The sequence below is a fragment of the Epargyreus clarus genome, unplaced genomic scaffold (assembly GCF_041222505.1).
Source record: "Epargyreus clarus isolate Ecla_fem2 unplaced genomic scaffold, WU_Ecla_fem_2.2 ptg000011l, whole genome shotgun sequence".
Classification (NCBI taxonomy): domain Eukaryota; kingdom Metazoa; phylum Arthropoda; class Insecta; order Lepidoptera; family Hesperiidae; genus Epargyreus; species Epargyreus clarus.
This window is the reverse complement of record NW_027332219.1, coordinates 3,024,733-3,044,794: the sequence shown is the minus strand read 5'-3', so window position 1 is coordinate 3,044,794 and position 20,062 is coordinate 3,024,733. Positions and strand designations below refer to the sequence as shown.

General features: G+C 34.6%; 1 protein-coding gene across 5 annotated transcripts in view; it reads left to right on the top strand.

Moving 5' to 3' along the window:
• LOC140745854 (uncharacterized) overlaps positions 1 to 19,958 on the top strand; it is a 500,815-nt gene extending 480,857 nt beyond the window's left edge. For all 5 annotated transcript variants that reach the window (XM_073077786.1, XM_073077787.1, XM_073077784.1 and 2 more), the window contains 14 exons: positions 2,114 to 2,265; positions 5,579 to 5,723; positions 6,097 to 6,227; positions 6,710 to 6,863; positions 7,545 to 7,639; positions 11,851 to 11,941; positions 12,468 to 12,581; positions 13,297 to 13,409; positions 13,611 to 13,794; positions 14,200 to 14,328; positions 15,053 to 15,142; positions 15,514 to 15,908; positions 16,583 to 16,850; positions 19,292 to 19,958. In XM_073077786.1, coding sequence (XP_072933887.1) covers positions 2,114 to 2,265; positions 5,579 to 5,723; positions 6,097 to 6,227; positions 6,710 to 6,863; positions 7,545 to 7,639; positions 11,851 to 11,941; positions 12,468 to 12,581; positions 13,297 to 13,409; positions 13,611 to 13,794; positions 14,200 to 14,328; positions 15,053 to 15,142; positions 15,514 to 15,908; positions 16,583 to 16,850; positions 19,292 to 19,389 — 2,159 coding nt within the window. In that variant the 3' untranslated portion in view covers positions 19,390 to 19,958. The remainder of the gene's footprint in view (positions 1 to 2,113; positions 2,266 to 5,578; positions 5,724 to 6,096; positions 6,228 to 6,709; positions 6,864 to 7,544; positions 7,640 to 11,850; positions 11,942 to 12,467; positions 12,582 to 13,296; positions 13,410 to 13,610; positions 13,795 to 14,199; positions 14,329 to 15,052; positions 15,143 to 15,513; positions 15,909 to 16,582; positions 16,851 to 19,291) is intronic.
• The last annotated feature ends 104 nt before the right edge of the window (positions 19,959 to 20,062 follow it).

Below are 20,062 nucleotides of genomic sequence, written 5' to 3'. Positions count from 1 at the left end.
ATTATAGCGTTTTTTTTTAGTTTTGAAACTATAATTATTTAGTAGAATATTTACATGTTACATATTAAAATCGTATAAAACAACTAAGGTTAGTTTAATTGGATTGATTGAACCAAAGGCACGATATATTTTTACTGACTAACATTAAGAAACGTATCAACCATATCTTGTTATTCCCATCGGAGAAGCTGACGTCACAGGCGGAATACTAGTAAATAAAATGAAGGAATAAATGAAAGATAAAAACAAAACAAAAACTTGATATAAAAAGGAGTAGGCTATTCAGGAGAATTTCTGTGGATGAGCGATGTAATATGAATATTTGACTTTCAAGTTATAGCGACATAATGGTGCTTCTTACTAAACTTACTGTATTCAAGAATAATAAACTTTAAGTCTATTTTAAACTAACAGGAACGTTTTTAGCTTGAAACTAATTATTATAAAAACAGCAAAAACAACTGCTCCTTGTCTCACATACAACTTTGGCAAATCCAACGACACCTCATATGTTAAAATCCGTCAACCCGTTTGGGCTGTAGGGCGTGCCACAAAAAAGACATACATACATACGTACATATAAACGTACAAACATACACACATACATACGCTCGGAAAACATTACCTTCCGAAATTTTAAAACCTAACAATGTACTCCCAAGTTCGTCATTGGGCCAAACAGTGTGTCACGCTTATAAATTGAATTTTAATGATTACTAGCGGCAAAAAACTCAGGATTATTCAATTTCCATGGCCAGGGTAGCTCCATTAACGTAAATTAAAAAGCTCGCTTTTACATATGCGTATCAAAAAATCATCCATCAATGAAAAACAAAAAAACCACGGGACAGAATCCCTTGAATTTTTTATGGAAATCGCCGTGCAGTGACCGGCTAGGCTTGAATAAAAAGGCTATTTCGGAAGTCATTAACAGATCGTTGGTCTGATGTTAATGATCGTTGAGGTACTTATAGATATATAGACTGCGTAAAACTGCTAGTCCGCTCTGAATATAGAAATGTATCGCGTCGTCATAGCAAATTGTATGACTACACGTGCTCGGAACAACTTCAGAGCGAACTAGCAGTTTGGCGCCGACTATACTATAGGTTTTACCCACTGCTTCAGTCAGAGATCGATGACATAGGGTAAGTGGCGTCTTAAAAGTTTTTTCTATCTCGGAAACTGTACTCTTTTCGAGATAAACAGTATTCTATGTCCAGTAGCACTACCATGAGTTGGCATAGAAACGCCACTATAGAAATGGTAAATAGAAAACTATTGTCATTTTGCTAGTGAATAACATAACTACTATCGTTACGGTATTTCTTGACAACGTCTGTCAAATTAATGACTCATGGGACCGACGTTAGTATGGCAATAGATCATAACGACATTCGCTAGCGATTTGATATCGATAGGTTTTTTACGTATGTAGTGGCTCACACTACTGATTTTAGTTCTACGAGTAACCACCAGAGGCGCTGTACAATTTTTCATATATTTATTTTACGCAGTCGCTAGCGAGTAATACTTTTGTAAACTCATGGTAGTGCTACTGTTCTGAAACCCTGACAACGTGTACAAAGTTATAGTTTAGGCGTGAAAGTGTAGCAAACAGACAAACAAAGAAACGATAAAAAAACTATTTCAAAAGTGTACAAATCCATTTTGCCATCGTTTTAAGAAATCGCAGGTATTAAAACAAATCATATCAATTATTTCCTTGGCCGTAAAAATTTTTTTTTCTCATCCACATTGTTGTGTTGTGTTCAACGAAAAATAAGGTTTGTGCATATGATTTGAATCCTGGACCTCGTAAGGGACCGAAGATCAAACCAATAGACTATAAGCTTTAAGGTTTAAAGAAATTTATTTCTCATAAAAACATCCAGTTTCACTTATAATGATCTCATTCAAGATTTATAATTATGTACGTACTATTCTATAGTCCGCTCTGAATATAGAAATCAATCGCGTCGCCATAGCAAATCGCATGACTACACCTGCTCGCAACAACTTCAGAGCGGACTAGCAATTTGGCGCGGACCATACTATTGTGCTTATACTATAACATTTGTATGTGTAAACTAAATAAATCCTTTGTTCACAGTCCGACCCCTCTGGGTGCGTTTGCAAGGCGGCAAGCGACCTCTGGTGGCGGGGCAGAGCACTGAGCTGGTCTGCCAGGCTGTGGGCGCGAGACCCAAGCCCACCATGTCGTGGTGGAAGGGAGGCACCCGACTCAAGTCTGTTAGGGAAACTGTGAGTATTGGAGTATATTTATATAATGAAGATAGTTCGACTCCGGCGGCACCAACGCCACACCTATTTCTGCCTCATAACTAGTGTTAAGCGCTGCTGTGTTCTGGTTTGAAGGTTGTGGTAAGGGAGACATACTTTTACGAGGAGCTCCGGCTTGGTTCTCAAGGGTAGCGGCACATCTGTGACCGACCTAAGGTAGGACTATCTTATCTTATCTGAGGTTGATTACAGATGTCCATGGACGGCAGTAGTCCATTACCATCAGGTGGACTGCATGCTCGTCTGCTACTTCTATATTAATCTATCTCAACTTTTCTACCTAATAACAGCAGCGTTATGCGCTGCTGTGTTTGATGGGTGTGGAGTTTGTGTGTATGTGAGTGTTGTGTTTGAAGGAAAACATCCTTATCCGGGCGTTCGAACTTAGTCCAAGGCAGTATCGTATCTTGATATACCTCAGATAAGACTTATGTTTTTGTAATATAGGAGTAGCAGACCAGCAAGCAGTCTTATGATAAGTGGCTACTGCCGCCCATGGGCATCTGTAATCAACTCCAGATTAATAGATTACTAAGGTCGGCCACAGGTGCGCTGCTACCCCTGAGGTCTTAGCTGGAATGCCTCGGAAAATTATGTTTCCTGTATCACACTCTTCAGACCAGAACACACCAATACTTAACACTGCTGTTAGGCAGAGCCAATGTGGCGAAGTTGCCGCCGGAGTCGAATCACAGAGGATTCAACTTACGTGAACCTTTAAATTGCAACATACGTTTTTACTTCAAATTACCATAAATTACCATTGAATCACACCCAATACAAATTGGAAAATAATAAAAATATATGCTCATCAGCGTTCATAGAATTGAAATTCCCGAGTCACAAAACACGAGTTAATTGCGTGAACGAAACGCTTAATTAAACATGAATATGGTCCGCATTATGCAAAAATGACTAATGACCGAACTTAGTTCGGCCGATTCATGACTCGAGTTTGGACCGTGACTCTAGTTTTGAACAAAACGAAAACAAAAGTCATGTTTGTTTGCGGTCATGTTTTGGAATACAAATTTTATGGTAAATTAGCATGCGATATAAGTTAAATAGGTATTGATGTTCATTGGACATTATAATTATTTTAAGCAAAGCAAACCTTAACGTTTTGAATACTACGACTATGTCTGCACAATTATGTTTTTTTTTTTAATTTATAACAGCGTAGTTAAGCGAAACTGTTTCTGTTATGATGGGTTGAAGCAGGGACGCTTCTAAGAGGAATTATAATGATCAATCTTTAGGATTCCAGGTTCTATCCCGGTTACACAAATGATTAGATTTTTGTTCTGAGTCTGGGTTTATATGTCCTCTTCTTTGTGTGAATCGCCGACGATAAAGAGAACCTTAACTGTGGATAATATAAATTAGGGAAACAAAAAGTCTGCTTCAAAATATAGCCTATTTGACCCCCATATTTTAGAGAAATGCAAACAGTTCATATGTTAAAATCCGTCAAGTCGTTTGGGCTGTAGGGCTTGCCAAAGAATGAGACATACATACATAGTTACATAAATATTTTCGCAAAATATTACTACCTGCAGTCGGGTAAAAATATATCAAAGTAAGGAATATATTTTATTACATTTACTCATACCCGCGGTTTTTAACAAACAGTTCTAATACGATTGCACAATGACATGATTTATTAAACTTGAATGTGAACCGCGTTATGCAGTAATGAGCTAACTTGAAGTTCACTTCCAGTTCAATAGCGCGTTATAAGTAGCCGTTATAAATAGCCGTTGTCGTTTTCAAAGAATACGGCAATCAATATTATGTCCGTTTTTTTATATTTATTTTATATGCAGCAATGAATATTGCTTTGAACATTAATGGGTTTGTGGCGCTCATGTGTTATAGGAGTTTTGCAAAAATACATGAACGTATCGTTATTAATAACGTAACATCCTTATTATACAGGGTGATTTTTTCAAATAGGCGTTGAGGGCCAAATCCGAAACTATAAGGATTAGCGAAAAATATTGAAAAAAGTTACGAAGCCGCTTTTGATAATAACTAAAACTGCATCATTACTTTTGTCCCTTGCAAACCCATTTGCTCTTAATCGTGATTTATTATCTTTTAATAATTTTGAACAAGTAGTAGTACTTTTATTGGAACAAGTAGTACAGTGATCAGATTGTAGCGTGAGACTTTTATTTAGCTGAATACTTGCACGTACACGCCCAGACGACCTGAAGATGTCCGATTGACCTTCAAATACACCTAACCAGCATGGAAATCCACAGACATATATAAAAATACTTATTTTTTAACACTGTCAATTTGTATATTTGTTTGTACAAATTAGGGTTCCATAACTCGGAAAAGTAAATTTGCATAAATATGCATTAATATTCTTGCATTACTTTTCGAAAATATATTCTAGATAATGTTACTCTACAAGCTTCAAGACGTCAGTATTTTAGGTAGTATCAACCTCTCCAAAGCCAATTAGATCAGATTTGGTTTAGCTTGATGCAGATCGATGTGTACGATAATCTGCTTCGATTTTGACATTTGAATGGAAATTTGTATCGGATATCTGATATCCTTATCGGGTATTGTGAACGGGAATACTTCAATCATGATAGCTGTTCAAGGAAGTAACAGGAGGTTCTGATAATATCAGTTACGACGTTAGGTAACATGGTAACTTACACGCACGTTTGCTGCTTCCATCATGTGAATAAGTCAGGATTTGAGAATAGGGTTGCAGTGTACTCCACTACTCCACTAGGAGGACTAGTAGTAGTAGTAGTACTAGAAGGAAGACGAGAAGTTCTATAGGAGGAGCAAACAAAAATTTAATGCACCTAATGTTAATAAGATAGCGAAACCATATAAGAAATATCTGCTTTCGGGCCCAAAGACTAAACCATTTATTAAACCCTTTTTAACTCGCTGAATCCGAATGCGAGATCCATTTGACCTTATCACCTCAGAATTTTTCTTAACCTTAAAAGCCGATATTCTGTTAAATTAAACGACATAGGTAGAGAGATTATGACTCAAGCTACCCACGCTAAATCCAACTAACTATATTAAGCCAATTAGCTGAAAAGTCCTAGCTTGACCTGTCTACCTATTATCTCAAACATTTCAGAAAGCTAAAAATCCGAAATAAACATTTTACGTAACAATCATCGATGAACCTACCACATATGCATATATATTCCTTATACTGACATTTCCTTTGTTAAATCCAACCAGACCATTTAGCTAGCAAGAAAATAAAACATGTTACTTGTTACAGACATCAACGGACGGGAACGTGACGAACAGCATCCTGACCTTCGTGCCGGCCATCGAGGACGCTGGAAGGGTCATCTCCTGCAGAGCGGTCCAGCCAACGTTACCCCACTCCACTCATGAAGACGGCTGGAAGATGGAGATACAACGTATATAGTTTATTTTTATATTTTATATAATATATCTTTACATTTTTTATGTACTATTACTTTTTAAAACTAAATGGGTGTTAGTTATCAAAGCAAATTAATCATGTAATAGATTGTCATTCGCGATTGCACCCCGAGAATTACGAAAACTTGTTGTGCTATGGAAGCTAGCTTTTAAACGCGTCAAATTAACGTTTATTCTATATTAATTCTTCCTTTTACTTAATATGGATTTGTATCTTATAAAAATGTATAATTTTATATATTACTTTTACCACGTTCTTCTACCATATCTAAAGGATCTCCGAAGCACGCAAACGCTCATAAAACTTAGGTATTTTTTAAATATCCCCATTGTATTTTTTTTTTGCAGATCTCCCAGTAGTAAAGCTGGAGCTTGGGGCTAACTTGGACGCGAGTAAAGTTGTAGAAGGTTCCGACGTATACCTAGACTGCAGAGTGAAAGCGAATCCGTGGCACAATCACGTATATTTTACTCATAATGTAAGTAAGCAAATATTTATAACTGAAGTCAATCGGCATGCCATTGTCTACTATCAGTCTATTTAGTAACTTCATCTCAAACTTCACAGCGCTCGTCAAACAGTATAGGGTAGCAATATTCTGTAATGCGAAACTTACTTCAATGGCTACTACAGGAATACGTTTTGCTCCCTTTGCTCCGTAGTTTAGTGAAGATCTAAGTTAATTGGACTTGAAGTTCAAAACTTTAATAGGCATATGATTTAAATATAGGAGAGCTCACTACATTTTTAATATATCTATTTGTACCACACTTCAGATGTTAGTATACCCAGCATTGTTGGCCATTCTTTTCTTTAATGGTTTATCTATTTGTCCTCTTTTGGTATAATTATTTATTACATATTATAATATTCCTCTTTCCAATGGGATATAGTTTTAATGAAATTTGTGAAACTGATTTCAGTTTTGCTCCTTTTCTTTTATCTCTATATCTTTACCAGGGTGTGATAGTGAAGCCAGGACCTGGAGTCCTTCTAGCCAACCAGAGCTTAGTGCTTCAGCACGTGTCGAGAAAGGCGGCGGGGGCGTACGTGTGCTCTGCTAGGAACAGCCTCGGAGAGGGACCCAGCGAACGGCTTATGTTGGATGTTAAATGTGAGATTGACAGAACTATTTTATGGACTTTTGTTTTATTTTGGTTATTTTATAGACTTTTGGTTTAAAATAGGAGTAGAAACGAGCATGCTGTTCACCTGAGGGTAAGTGGCAACATGCCGCTCATGGACATTTGTAATTAACCTCAAAAATGATCAGATTCCTACCTAAGGTTGACCACTAATACGTAGCTAACTGAGGACTAAGTTTAATGCCTCTGATAAGTATGTCTTCTCTTCGATATTTTTTTTATTATGTAACGGGTACTCACGATATGCGTTTTTTATTGCCGATATTTCGACCCAGTTGCATGGATCGTGGTCACGGCGAAACTGAGGTGGAGGGGAGAAACCGTTGACAAGTACTAGTGGTAGATTAATCTATCTACCCTACATCTAGTTCGTTTTTCTTTTCTAGGTTTCATATCACGACACACAACACTGACAATATCCTTACGCACCGTACTTTGCACTATTTGTGACTTGCATAAACTAACCACTTCTCTTCGATAGTCTTCAAACTATGTACGTACGAACAGCAGCTTTTAATACGTACATTAATAAAATTTGTGTCTTCGGAATAATATCAGAAAGGGGGCTCTGTCACCCCTTTTCAAAAAAATGTAACTATTTTTAAATAACATATTGCAATAAATAATAATGAAGCATATTATTGTGATAGATACACCAACGTGCAAGACTCTGCAGCCAATAGTTCTGAGGGCGGCTAGAGGAGAAATCATAGAAATTGAATGTGATTTAGACGCAAACCCAAAGGTAAGTCTTATATAATAACAGTTTTATTTTATAATTTAATCTAAATTTGAGGGGAAAAAGTCCTGTACTAATAATCTTACCTTGAATTTATGAAGAAATCTTTCTTTTTGTAAATATTTAGTTTACGTATTATTTTACTTTATTTTATTTTACGAATTTACGTCTTAGTAATAACATTGACTTTTATGGGAAATAAATTTACTACTATTCCTTCCATAGATTTTTAGTATTTTATACTACATACTACCAAATACCATTTACGAACAAAATATACAAATAAACAACAATAAAATATAACGTAATAATATAACTGTTATTGCAACTGCTATTATGATATAATGCATATCGTGTAATATAACGTAATATAATAATATTATGAAAATATAATACGTCGTTAGCACACTCGGCAAACACGGTTTAAAGCAGCGCTAACATCGTTTCGTTTATGATATGTAAAATGTATTTCACTCCTTCCAGTTTTGCATAATGCCGTCCCTTTATTTTGAGGTATTTTTAATAAAATGGGACATGTTTAAATGTAAAAAGTAAGCAGCTTTTGTGTACTTATAATCGCATGTATTCTTAGGAGTATACTTCTTAGGAGTATTTATTAAAAAATGAATTTATTTTATTTTATTGAATTATTTATTTTGAGACAAACATAAATGAATAGTGCGTGTATTCATGTATACACGCGCAAGAAGTGAATTTATTACAAATTTGACTAGATTGGATAGGTCCACCAGTTGTGGGGTTAAACCCAGGCCCAGCAGTGTGCCATGAAAAATATTGCAGCCATTCGAGGAAACCAATCCGGCAATTCGTATTTGGCCAACGTATAGACTGTGGACTAAACCCCACTGACATTGATATTAGACCAGTGCCCAGTAGTGGGACAGTAACGGATTGAAGAAGACTTAATATTCACCAGCAGTAAGCCCGATACCTACGCGTTATTCGACCATAATCTAATAAGTTTTTCAAAAAATAAATATGACTGGTTTCACCATAGATTAGTAAAGATTACTCACTCCTAACAAGAAAATGTACCCAGTTTTTAGAATCGACATATTTGAGTAAAAAAGTTTAGCCACGTCTCTGTGCTAAAATGATCCTAAAATATTTGAAATAATTATTTATTTATTATGTAAATTACGCAGTATTAGTTATTTATTCGTAAATTTTCTCTAGAAATGTTTTATTTGTCAAGAATTCAAAAAAGAACTTACTGATAAGCCGTTTGTGGCTTCATTCAATTTCAAGGCGGCGAAGTATTTTTACTAATCTATGAGTTTCACTAATAATTTATAACACAAACAAGTAATGATATAGAGTTCTAATTGTAATATTACTAGTATTGTAGGACTACTAACTAAAATAATAAAAATAAAACCACAATTAAGATTCAAAACGTCACGTTGACACATTCAGCAAATACAATTTAAATTTCCCGCCCTTAATAACGTTTGCCATGTAAAGTATATTTCGCTCTTCACGTTTTGCATAATGCCGTTCCTTTCTTTTGAATAATATGATGTAAGTTGAAACAAGCGGACGAAAGTTTGAAAAATATTACAAAATGTTAAATATATTTACTCGTAGTATTGTCATATTCAGAATTAAGGAAATGAAAATATTAAATACTTTTTATTTTCCTGTTCAGAATTTAAGAATTTTTGATCAATATAATTAATTTAAGAGATTTTCTGTATAACGTGGCGCAGCCTTTTTGGGATATTCCCAAGAGGAAACTTGCTTCCCAAGAGGAAATCACTTGATTTGGACTCTTTATTTGTAATTATAATTATCTTTAATTGCAATTGTGTCATGTTTATCTTTTAGCTTTTTAAATTTTATATTCATTTCAGTTGTTTGAAATGAATCCAAATTAAAAAGGCATTTAGTCGTAGTAAGTCGTTGTTCTTTGTCATCGTCCTTTAATGTACTTCTGGGCACGGGTCTCCTCTCTGAATGAGAAGGATTAGGCCATAGTCCACCGCGCTGGCCAAGTGCGTATTGGTAGACATATCCCATTGAGAGATTTTGTTTACTTTAAAGATCTTTCGAATACGTACTCGTATGTAGTTTTTTAGTATGTTTTCTTACAAGATTACAGACAAAACATATAAATATTGTTTAAGAGATTATGGCGTAATTACATAAATAAACTCATATTAACATCAATGTCATCAACCCATTACTGTCCCACTGCTGGGCACATATCTCTAAGGATGAGAAGGATTAGGCCATAGTCCACCACGCTGGCCAAGTGCAAATTGGTAAACTTCAAATACCTTTGAAATCTCTTTTTCTAGACTTCTCAGATATGCTGGTTTCTTGACGATGTTTTCCTTCATCATTCATTCATTCATTGAGATTAGAACCTAGAACCCCTCGATCAAGAGGTTGAGTTTCTTAACCACTAGGCTATCACTGCTTTTTACATATTAACATAATATATAAATAAACTTTCGAACCTTATTGAAAAAAAAACATATTATCTATACTAATATTATAAAGAGGAAAACTTTGTTTGTTTGTTTGATTGTAATGAATAGGCTCAAAAACTACTGGACCGATTTTAAAAATTCTTTCACCATTCGAAAGCTACATTATCCACGAGTAACATAGGCTATATTTTATATGAAATATATTTGATAAATAGATTTTGAGGCGGAACAAAGTTTGCCGGGTCAGCTAGTAAAAAATATTTTTAAAAAAGCATGTTGTGCACGCTAGCGGCACCGCAGACGGATCCGTAAAACATTAAACATTTTGTGTGTGTCATGTTGGGATATCCGGAAAATCATATGACATATCCTTTACACAATCATAGGGCCACATAAATCACGTTATCAACCGATACGGGGTTTAGGTTCGACCCTTGTTTCAACCCTTCATCTCCCTAGACACATGCAGTGTATCAAAATCGATGTCGTGGGATATTTCGGGTTGTAATACCTGGGGGTGTGTTTGGTATTATATGTGATAAAACCCTTTATAGTTTACGTGTGATATATAACTTAACTGAGATCGAAAATTGACAATTTATGGTACGTAGTGGTTATATTCTTTGTTTATAGTAGGCAGAAATTATCAAATGGCAAATGGCAGGAAAAACCTAAATAATCATAGATTAGTAAAGATACTTCGCCGCCTTGAAATTGAATGAAGCCACAAACGGCTTATTTGTAAGTTCTTTTTTTTAATTCTTGACAAATAAACACATTTTACACAATAAATAAATAATTATTTCAAATATTTTAGGGACATTTTAGCACGGAGACGTGGCAAAACTTTTTTACGCAACTATTTCAATTGTCAAAACTGATTATGTTTTCTTGTTAGGAGTGAGTTATCTTTACTAATCTATGGGAATAAGGACGATTTTCCTGTCGCGCGTTTCTACGCCCGCACGAGCGTGCCACACGCACACATGAATAATCCCGCCAAAAGTGTATTTACGACCCGTATGCGTGTGTGTATGACACAATAGGATGCAAGAGGCATGCGTGAGGGCAGGACACGCCTCCGGGCGTAAACACGCGCGAGAGGAAAAGCGCTTTTATATGTATACATCCGCGTAGATCAAGTCCAAACTCGACTTTAATCATACATACAGCTTGAAATACATAATAATGTATTATAACATATTTTTTTAGCTTAAAATAAAATTGAAATACATATTTAACTTTTTGAGCAATCAAAACTCGGGTCGCGTTATAAAATTCGTTAATTTGAAGACCTTTGACCAGAGACCAGCACTAATGGGCTCTTTTTGACCTTTTTTTGGTTCCCTACTGAATTGCTAAAAAGTGTACGTATGTACCTTTCTTTATCTTTTCGAGTGTTTATCTTTTGAACTTTTATAATTATTATTTTTATAATATAGGAGTAGCAGACGAGCATGCAATCCACCTGATGGTAAGTGGCTACTGCCCATGGACATCTGTAATAAACCCCAGATAAGATTAGATATTCCTACCTGAGGTCGGCCATAGATGCCCCGCTATAACTGAGGTCTAAGCTGGAACGCCTCGGATAAGTATGTCTCCCTTATGACACCCTTCAAACTAGAACTCAGCAGCGCTTAACACTGCTGTTATTAGGCAGAAATACGTGTGGCGATGGTGCCGCCGGAGACGAACCACGAATCGATGGTGGTAGAACCCCATCGATTATAATTTATTTTCATTGTATTCTGTCCATAGGAACCCATGACGTTCCACTGGTGGTTCAACAGTTCCACACACAGCAAACACGAGCTGACGACGTCCACTTTGAACACACAGAATACGCTGGGTATGTGTGTTTTTTAAGTCAATATTGCCGTAGGAGAAATTTATATTTGTAGTACTTACTTATTGACTAACAGAAATTATAAAGACTATCTTAAACTTGATTAATATATTAGACAATTTTAATACTTTAGACAATTTTAATGATGTGCAGACTAATGTTTATGTTACTGTTAAGTTGGTGAAACATTCTTAAATACAAAATAAATAAATAAAGACATAAAACATTTGGAATTCTTCAAATATTTTATATTCATTGGATCGGAAATTTCATAATATAAGTATATTTTATATACTTAAGTTAAGAAATAGCCTAGTTAAGAACTAGAAATAAAATATTTGTATGTTTTAATACTTTAATAATACCCATATTTTTTTAAGTACAATTAATTTATTAACTGAAAAATATTTATATACATAAATATTTATATACATACTAAAAATATTTTATAATACAGAAAATTAAAAATAATAAATTAATTTTAAAATATCTCTATTATATTGTTCCTCATACTTTCCCTATGTTGTAGGTACATTCTTCTACATGGTCAACACTTCATCTGACTACGGATGGGTACAATGTACCGGCACTAACTCTGTGGGACGACAGAGCAAGCCCTGCTTGTACCATATATTGCCTGCTGGTAAGTTTAATATAGTCCGCATAAACCTACTAGTTCGCTCTGAATATAGAAATAAATCGCGTCGCCATAGAAAATTCATCATCATTCATCAGATTACAATTATACAGTTAACCGAAAATACAACAAAAATATCTCTTCCTATTATGATTATTCAATTTATGAATAAGCAATTTACCAATTTAGGAAATTGACACTGAATAATAAAATAAACTGATTCAACAATGAAAGTTCTAAATCTAATCAGTTCTGATTTGACAAATGTAACCAGCTTTGCACAAGTTTGTTAGTTAGTCACCGCAGAGCTAAATGACTAATGACCGGGATGACAGCCGAGCACATCGGTTTGAGGGCTAAATATCTCTGAAATGTGACAAATTAGGTTATAGTGACTAATTGTCTGTGTATTAGGCTCATGATTGTGTTGATGTGTTTGTAAATCGCTATAGAAACTATAAACACAAATGCAATGATTTGGAATCAATTGTATATTTTATAGCTGATATTTTATAATAAGGAAGTTGCAAAGGAGCATGCAATACAACTGATGATAAGTGGCTACTACCGCCCGTGGACGTCTATATTCAACCTCAGATAATGGGAAGGCTTGTGCCCAGCTCTAGGTTCTTAAAATGATTCATCAATAACCACTTAGGACTATGATGCGTGTTACTGCCTGTTTAATCTTAATAAATCTAATAAAACATTTTTGTTGCAGATAAACCATCGGCAGTAAAGGGTTGTGAAATCACTAACGTGACGTACGACTCCTTAACCCTCAACTGCACACCGGGGCACGATGGTGGCATCCGACAATACTTCTTATTACAAGTATGTTAAAGATACGTACCCCTAAAGTTTTAACCTCTCATTATATTTTGTTTGTAAGTGTAGTTATAAAATTGTATTTTACTTGTTAACAGGCAGGCATCTAAATTCTAAATTTAGAGTTCTTTAATCAATTGTAAAGACCTGAAAATATTATTATTATTATTATTATTATAAGGCCTGACAATATTGTTTCTTCTCAAGGTCTTCGACATGGCAACAGGCCTGCTTCTCCGCAACATCAGCAACGAAGAGCCAGAGTTCGAAGTATCAGGTCTTTCAGCCAGTAGTGCTCTCGGTATATCGGTCAAAGCATTTAACAGGAAGGGGTCGAGCGAGCCCGTGACACTCACGTCAAGCTTGTTGAAATACCCCCAGCGACACACAGGTTGGTTTACCGATTTTTAATGTATTTTATCTTTAATAATGAACACGTAACCGATTTTTTTTTCTATTTTAAATGGAGAAATTTTATGTATTTACATTTTACGTGCTGAGTTTTTACTTAATTTACTAAAATTTAAAGGAATTTCATTTTACGAACTAATGTTTTATTTTTATTTTGCCAAATAAATGTAATGTTTGTATTAAAGCAATGATAATTACCTACTTGTATAATAAAAATAAATAATATGAATAAAATTGAGGTGTTAAACATTTGCAGATATTTATCGATAAAGGTATATTACTACCAAACATTATTAAATAATGTCAACATTTCTCAACGTTTATCAACATCATTAATCATCATCATTAAATTTAAAATTAAAATCGATCAATTTTGTTCTTTTAGCTCAAGTTCCTGTAAAAGTTGAGCTGACAACAGTACTCATAATAGTATTGGGAGCTGTAGGAGTAATTGCGGCGTTGACCGCCGTTTCAGCTGTTGTGTTTTGTTGCCGATACTGCAATAAGAGGGAAAGTATGTATATTAATATTGTTATAATAAAATTAATAATAAACTTTGTTTTATAGTATAGGAGTAGCAGGCGAACATGTAGTCCACCTGATGATAAGTGGCTACTGCCGCCCATGGAAATCTGTAATCAACCACAGATAAGCTTAGATTCCTACCTGAGGACGGCCACAGGTACGCCGCTACTACGACTAGGCTGGAACACCTTTGAGAACTATGTCTACATTACCAACCTCGTCAAAGCAGAACACAGCATCGCTTAACTTAATAATATATAAATTAATGATCTTTAACCACAATACCAGTGTGGTTCGATCGAGGAGGTACCACTGTCACTCCTATTTCTAGTTCTAACAGTTTTGCGTTTCGGTGGAAGATTGTAGATGTCGGCTGACTTACATATGAGGTAATCATCTTAGTATTTTGGAGTGACAAAACATCAATCATCAGTGTCAGGTAGAACTTATCTATATAGACAGACACTTATCTATATCACAGATGTCAATGGACGGCAGTGAACACTTACATTCAGATGGACTGCAAGCTCGAATATTACAAACAAATTCTCGTTTATAAAAAGTTCATAAAAAATGCAAGCCGTACTTCAATATTCCACGAGGCGTTAGCTTCCTTTTTTAGTTTGAGACTGAGTCTTCATTACGACCTGCAGTATTCATTCACCGTCAGAATTTATTTAAATTTAAAATTTCACTTCATTCCATTGTTACAGATAAAAATGAAAAAGGCAAACGGAGACAGGACGAGACGTCCAATATTCCTCTCACTGGCACTAAAGAGTCTGAAAGCGTCGATAGTTTGGGTTCGTTCAATTATTTTGTATTCATTCATCCGTTTTCAATTTAATTTATATTTAAAATTCAATTGAATTATTTCAATTCTAATATTTCAATTAAATTTGTCTTTACAGAAATAGAATCGAATTTTAAAGTTTAAATAAAATGTTTTTAATTTTGTGTACTAAAAATTTAAATTCTTTTTTTAAGTATTAAACTCATAAAAACGCAGTAACTCATGAAATACTTTTTTATTATTTATTAAACTTTTGCGAAATATATTTTGTAAATTATGTGAAAAATTGAGTTCTAAGTAATTACTAAATTATATAAAGAGTGAATATTTTAAATTATTTTTGGTTTTCATATCTGCAGACATTGCAAATGTTTGTTACAGACAAAAACCCGGACATAATACCGTTGGACGGCAAAATAAGCGACAGCTGCTCAAACAAATCGTCAACAACAGACTACAGTTCAATTCGGCCATTAATATCCAAATCTAGCGTCGATAAATACGACATACCACCAAATTGCGACCGATATTATGACCACAATATTGACCCTTGCAATCAATACATACAAGTTCGACCAATGGACTACAGATTGCGACAAACATACCAAACCAATATACCAATGCCGAATCTAGGTCCGAGTATTCAAAGCCTTGGGCCTCTAAGTTTGGGACATATGCCAAACATTGGCTCAAATGATTGTCGGCCGCCGTACGACAAAGTCTATGAAGATTGGTTGAAGTATAAGAATGCTTTGCCACTGAATACGACGGGATTGGTGAGTATTTTATTTTATATAAATGTTTGATTAAGTTTCTTTTATAATGATTTCTAAGGTTCTTCCTGACACATTTGGATACATATGAAAGTGCTGCGAGCCGATTGGCCAAATTCTAATTTTGAAAAAAAAAAAGTTTTAATGATTTTAGTATGACGTAAAATGTATTAAATGCAACTTTTTGTTGATAAAAGATGCCAATTAAGTTTCATTTACATAGAGCGCCGCAGAAAAGTGTCATAGCAAATATCAAATAATTTTACCTATATGTGTATTGACATCATACACTTAGAATTTTTCTCGCTACGATTAACCTATTTGTATGTACTGTATCACGACGCATAGATATGGGCCGTACCTCTAAAAGTATCAAATAGTATTGTATCGTATATATAGTATTGTGTCTGACAATGTTTGTAGACATAAACGTTAGACCACGTTATAATATTTTACTACTACTAATATAACATACCGGTCTGACGTGCAGAGGTCCTCGGGTTCGAGCCCGGGCCAGACAGACTAAATGATGATTTCGATTTCGATTTCTGCTTCTGGATCTTAGTGTTGTGTATTTGTCTATGTGTGTGCCTGTCCTGTTCATGTGTGAATCATAGTGGTGATGTGAGTGTATAAGACGTCTTCTCCAAATTTATAAACTTTTTCTATTGTTTTAGCTACCAGCAGAGCAACTTATGCCTCCTGAGCTCTACGCGACACCTCCACCGCCGTCTCTCTACAGCAACCCGAATAGGAACCCTCTAAACCTAGCTCAGATGCCGGAACTAGAACCTAGGTACCATCTAGAACCTAGGTCGCTCATGGCCCAGGACAACAGGACGAACTCACCCCCAGTTCGTTTCAACACGGACAATAATAGCGCGTATTTCAATAAGAGTATATTGGATCGAACTAGTACGTTGCCGCATCTGAAAACTAGAAATGGTAAGTATTTTTTCACTCATTTTAATTTTGAAGTTCTACAGAAAATAAAGAGAAATGGTAATAGTAAACGATGGTATAGTCCACGTATAACTGTCCGCTCTGAATATAGAAATGAATCACGTCGCCATAGCAAATTGTATGACTACATCTGCTCGCAACAACTTCAGAGTGGACTAGCAGTTTGGCGCGGACCATAAAACCCGTATGGATTGACCGGAGAGGTACCACGCCACGTCTATTTCTATCGTGAATCAGTTCTGCGTTTTGATGGAAGGGTATAGATGCCAGTTGAGATACCTACTCCAATCTTATTATTATAATATATCTTATATTAATATTAGAGTGAAAAAAAGTTACACGATGTAAATATAATATTATAATATTATCTATTAATCATTAAATTAAATGAGCTCGAATGTTACGTGCCATTTAATTAAATTAATGTCATCTGTGTGCTATAAACTGCAAAAGGTAAATGTCACTATTATTCCCATTTTAGATATTAATATACAATAAATTTAATAACTCACTAGCACAGAAAATGTTTAATTAATATTAGAAACTAATTTACTAAATAGCACGAACGTTTCAAGTTTGAAACGAAACCCAGGTATTGAATTAATTTAGCTTTTAGTTTCAACTGTCAAAGCTCTGAATAACTTTATATTTGTTTGAAATTATTTTCAACTGTGGTTTCAACTACCATCGTGCGAATGTTTAGCACAATTGTGGTATATAACCTGGAAAGTAAGTGTTTAATAAAGGAGACTAACTTAGTAATGAGTTTTAAAATATTTCATAAAGATAGCATTGGATATATGACTGACTCACGCTGTTTAACAGACTCCTTAAGAAAAAGCAGTTAACTTTTTGTCTTCTATATTCATCGATTATTTCGTGATGCCTTAACCGATTGAAAGGGAGTTATATGCGTCTAGTTTTACAGTAGAAAATAGAGAATCGTTAGCAGTTTTCCTAGAAAATTGGAATTACGGCTTCTTTTGTCATATGAGTTTAAATCTCGAAAACTGAATCCGTGATGAAATATCAAATTGAAAACTCAAAAGTGTGAACGACACTACATTTTTGAGTGGAAATGAGATTACGAGACTGCGAGAGTGACCACTTAACATCAGTCTTACAGACAAACACAATATATAACGTTATTTTTGATATAATTCCATCTATAAATGCTGAATTATAATTTTAACACAAATATCTAATTAGATATTCAGATAATTAAAAAAAGTACTTAACTTCAGTAACTTAAGTAAAAACTTTCTTAAACGAGTATGAATAAACATCCGAATCCTTGAAACAAGATTCCCAATTTACATTGCGATACGACTTCTATATATTGTATTTTACACTTGACTTAGTTTCATATCAAATGCGCTACCGTTGCCTACAGTTTATAGTGGTTCTCGTGGAAACCGCTAGCCATCTATTCCAGCTCTACGTTGCTTAATGTTTGTTAGTCAAGTTCGCCACACGTCTTGAACACTCCACTAGAGTGCTCTAACCACTCTAGTGTATTATCAATACTCCTATTTGGTATTCTGTTATTCTCTAAAATAAGATGAGAATAAGATAAGCACTAGATTTATTTTATAATCCCATGGACTCTAAAAAATCTTTAACAAGCCTCAGCGGTAACAAAAAAAGATAGTTAAAAATGTTCCTATTTCATAAGTGTTCCGTATAATGAATGTGTTACCGCTTTGAAGGTTTGTTAAGGGAGACGTATCTATCCAAGGTGTTACAAGTTAGTCCTCAGGGTTATAACACGTTTGTGGGTAACTTTATGTTGTAATCTGGTCTTATTTGGGGTTGATTACAGATTTCCATGAGCGGCAGAAGCCATTTAATATTAAGTGTTCTGCTCGCGTGCTTTGTTACTTCAAAAATATAAAAAAAATCTATGGACTTATATGGACCTATCTAATTAAAAAAAAAATGTGACCCGTCACGGGACGCCTGGCAGATGTGAAACATCGACATTATTTTGTAAAAGTAATATGCAGTAATATGCATATTTTGTAAAAGTAAAAGAACATATTGTGATAGGAACTAAATATGTCATAATGATAAAATAAAATATTACGATTTTTTTCCAGATAACGATGACTATTTATTGAATAAACATTTATTTTCATTAAATACAAAAATTTACGAATTTATTTCTAATCGTGACTACTTAATTCGTTTAATCAGTGACTTCGGTAATAGTTTGCGCATGGCGACGCGTCGCCACATCGTACACACTACTGCATATAGACTATATATATATACCATACGTGGCGACCAGAAATCGGTTTTACGTGCGGCTATAGATGTTTCACATCAAAAATGAACATTTTAACTTTTAACTATCCAATACTAGTATAAATAGAACTTTGTTTTTTGTTACATTCTATGTCTAACGTAAATATTATTTTCAGTGAACACATCAACGCAAATGCCGAACGAATCCAAATCTAGTGCAACGAAGTCTACGGACACGAATACAGACCACGGTTGTAACCAAGAGTGCGGTTGAAACCCTTTAACGGAATTTTGGTGACAACGTACTTACGTGACTTTGCCAAGCGGCTTGTACAGTGAGTGTCATTAATTGGTGACTTTACCCGACCCGTCCTGTGGACTTATTTTTGAATTACGAAACTATTTATTTAAAAATGACTTATTTTACCATAAATTATAATTATAAATCTTTAATTTTTTCTGTAATTTGTAAGTTTCGTATTATTTTGTAAATATGTAATTAAGTTTTTTTCAATTTTAATACCCCTATAAAAGATTGTTTGTAACTTTAAGCTGTTACGATAAATATTAAAAGTTTGACACATGGTATATACAATAAAATATGTAAAAATGGGCATACATTTAATATAATAATGCTAGAAGGTTCTTTAAATACTAGACGTAATTATCTGCCGGTGTTTGTTATTTGACTGACTCTTATTATTCTTATTTCATTTTACTTTTTATTGACCTATACAAGAAACGAAGACGATATCTACGTAACAAAGCGTAATAACCACTTAATAATGTCACTTATTAATTATAATTTCGTCTAACATTTGTTTCCTCAATACTTAAAAGTAATTTATATCACGGCGTGCGTAAATTGACGTTTTACGCACGCTTCGCGTGCGCAAAACCCCAATTTCCGACCCCGTAATATAAAATTTTATACAACACGCGGACGA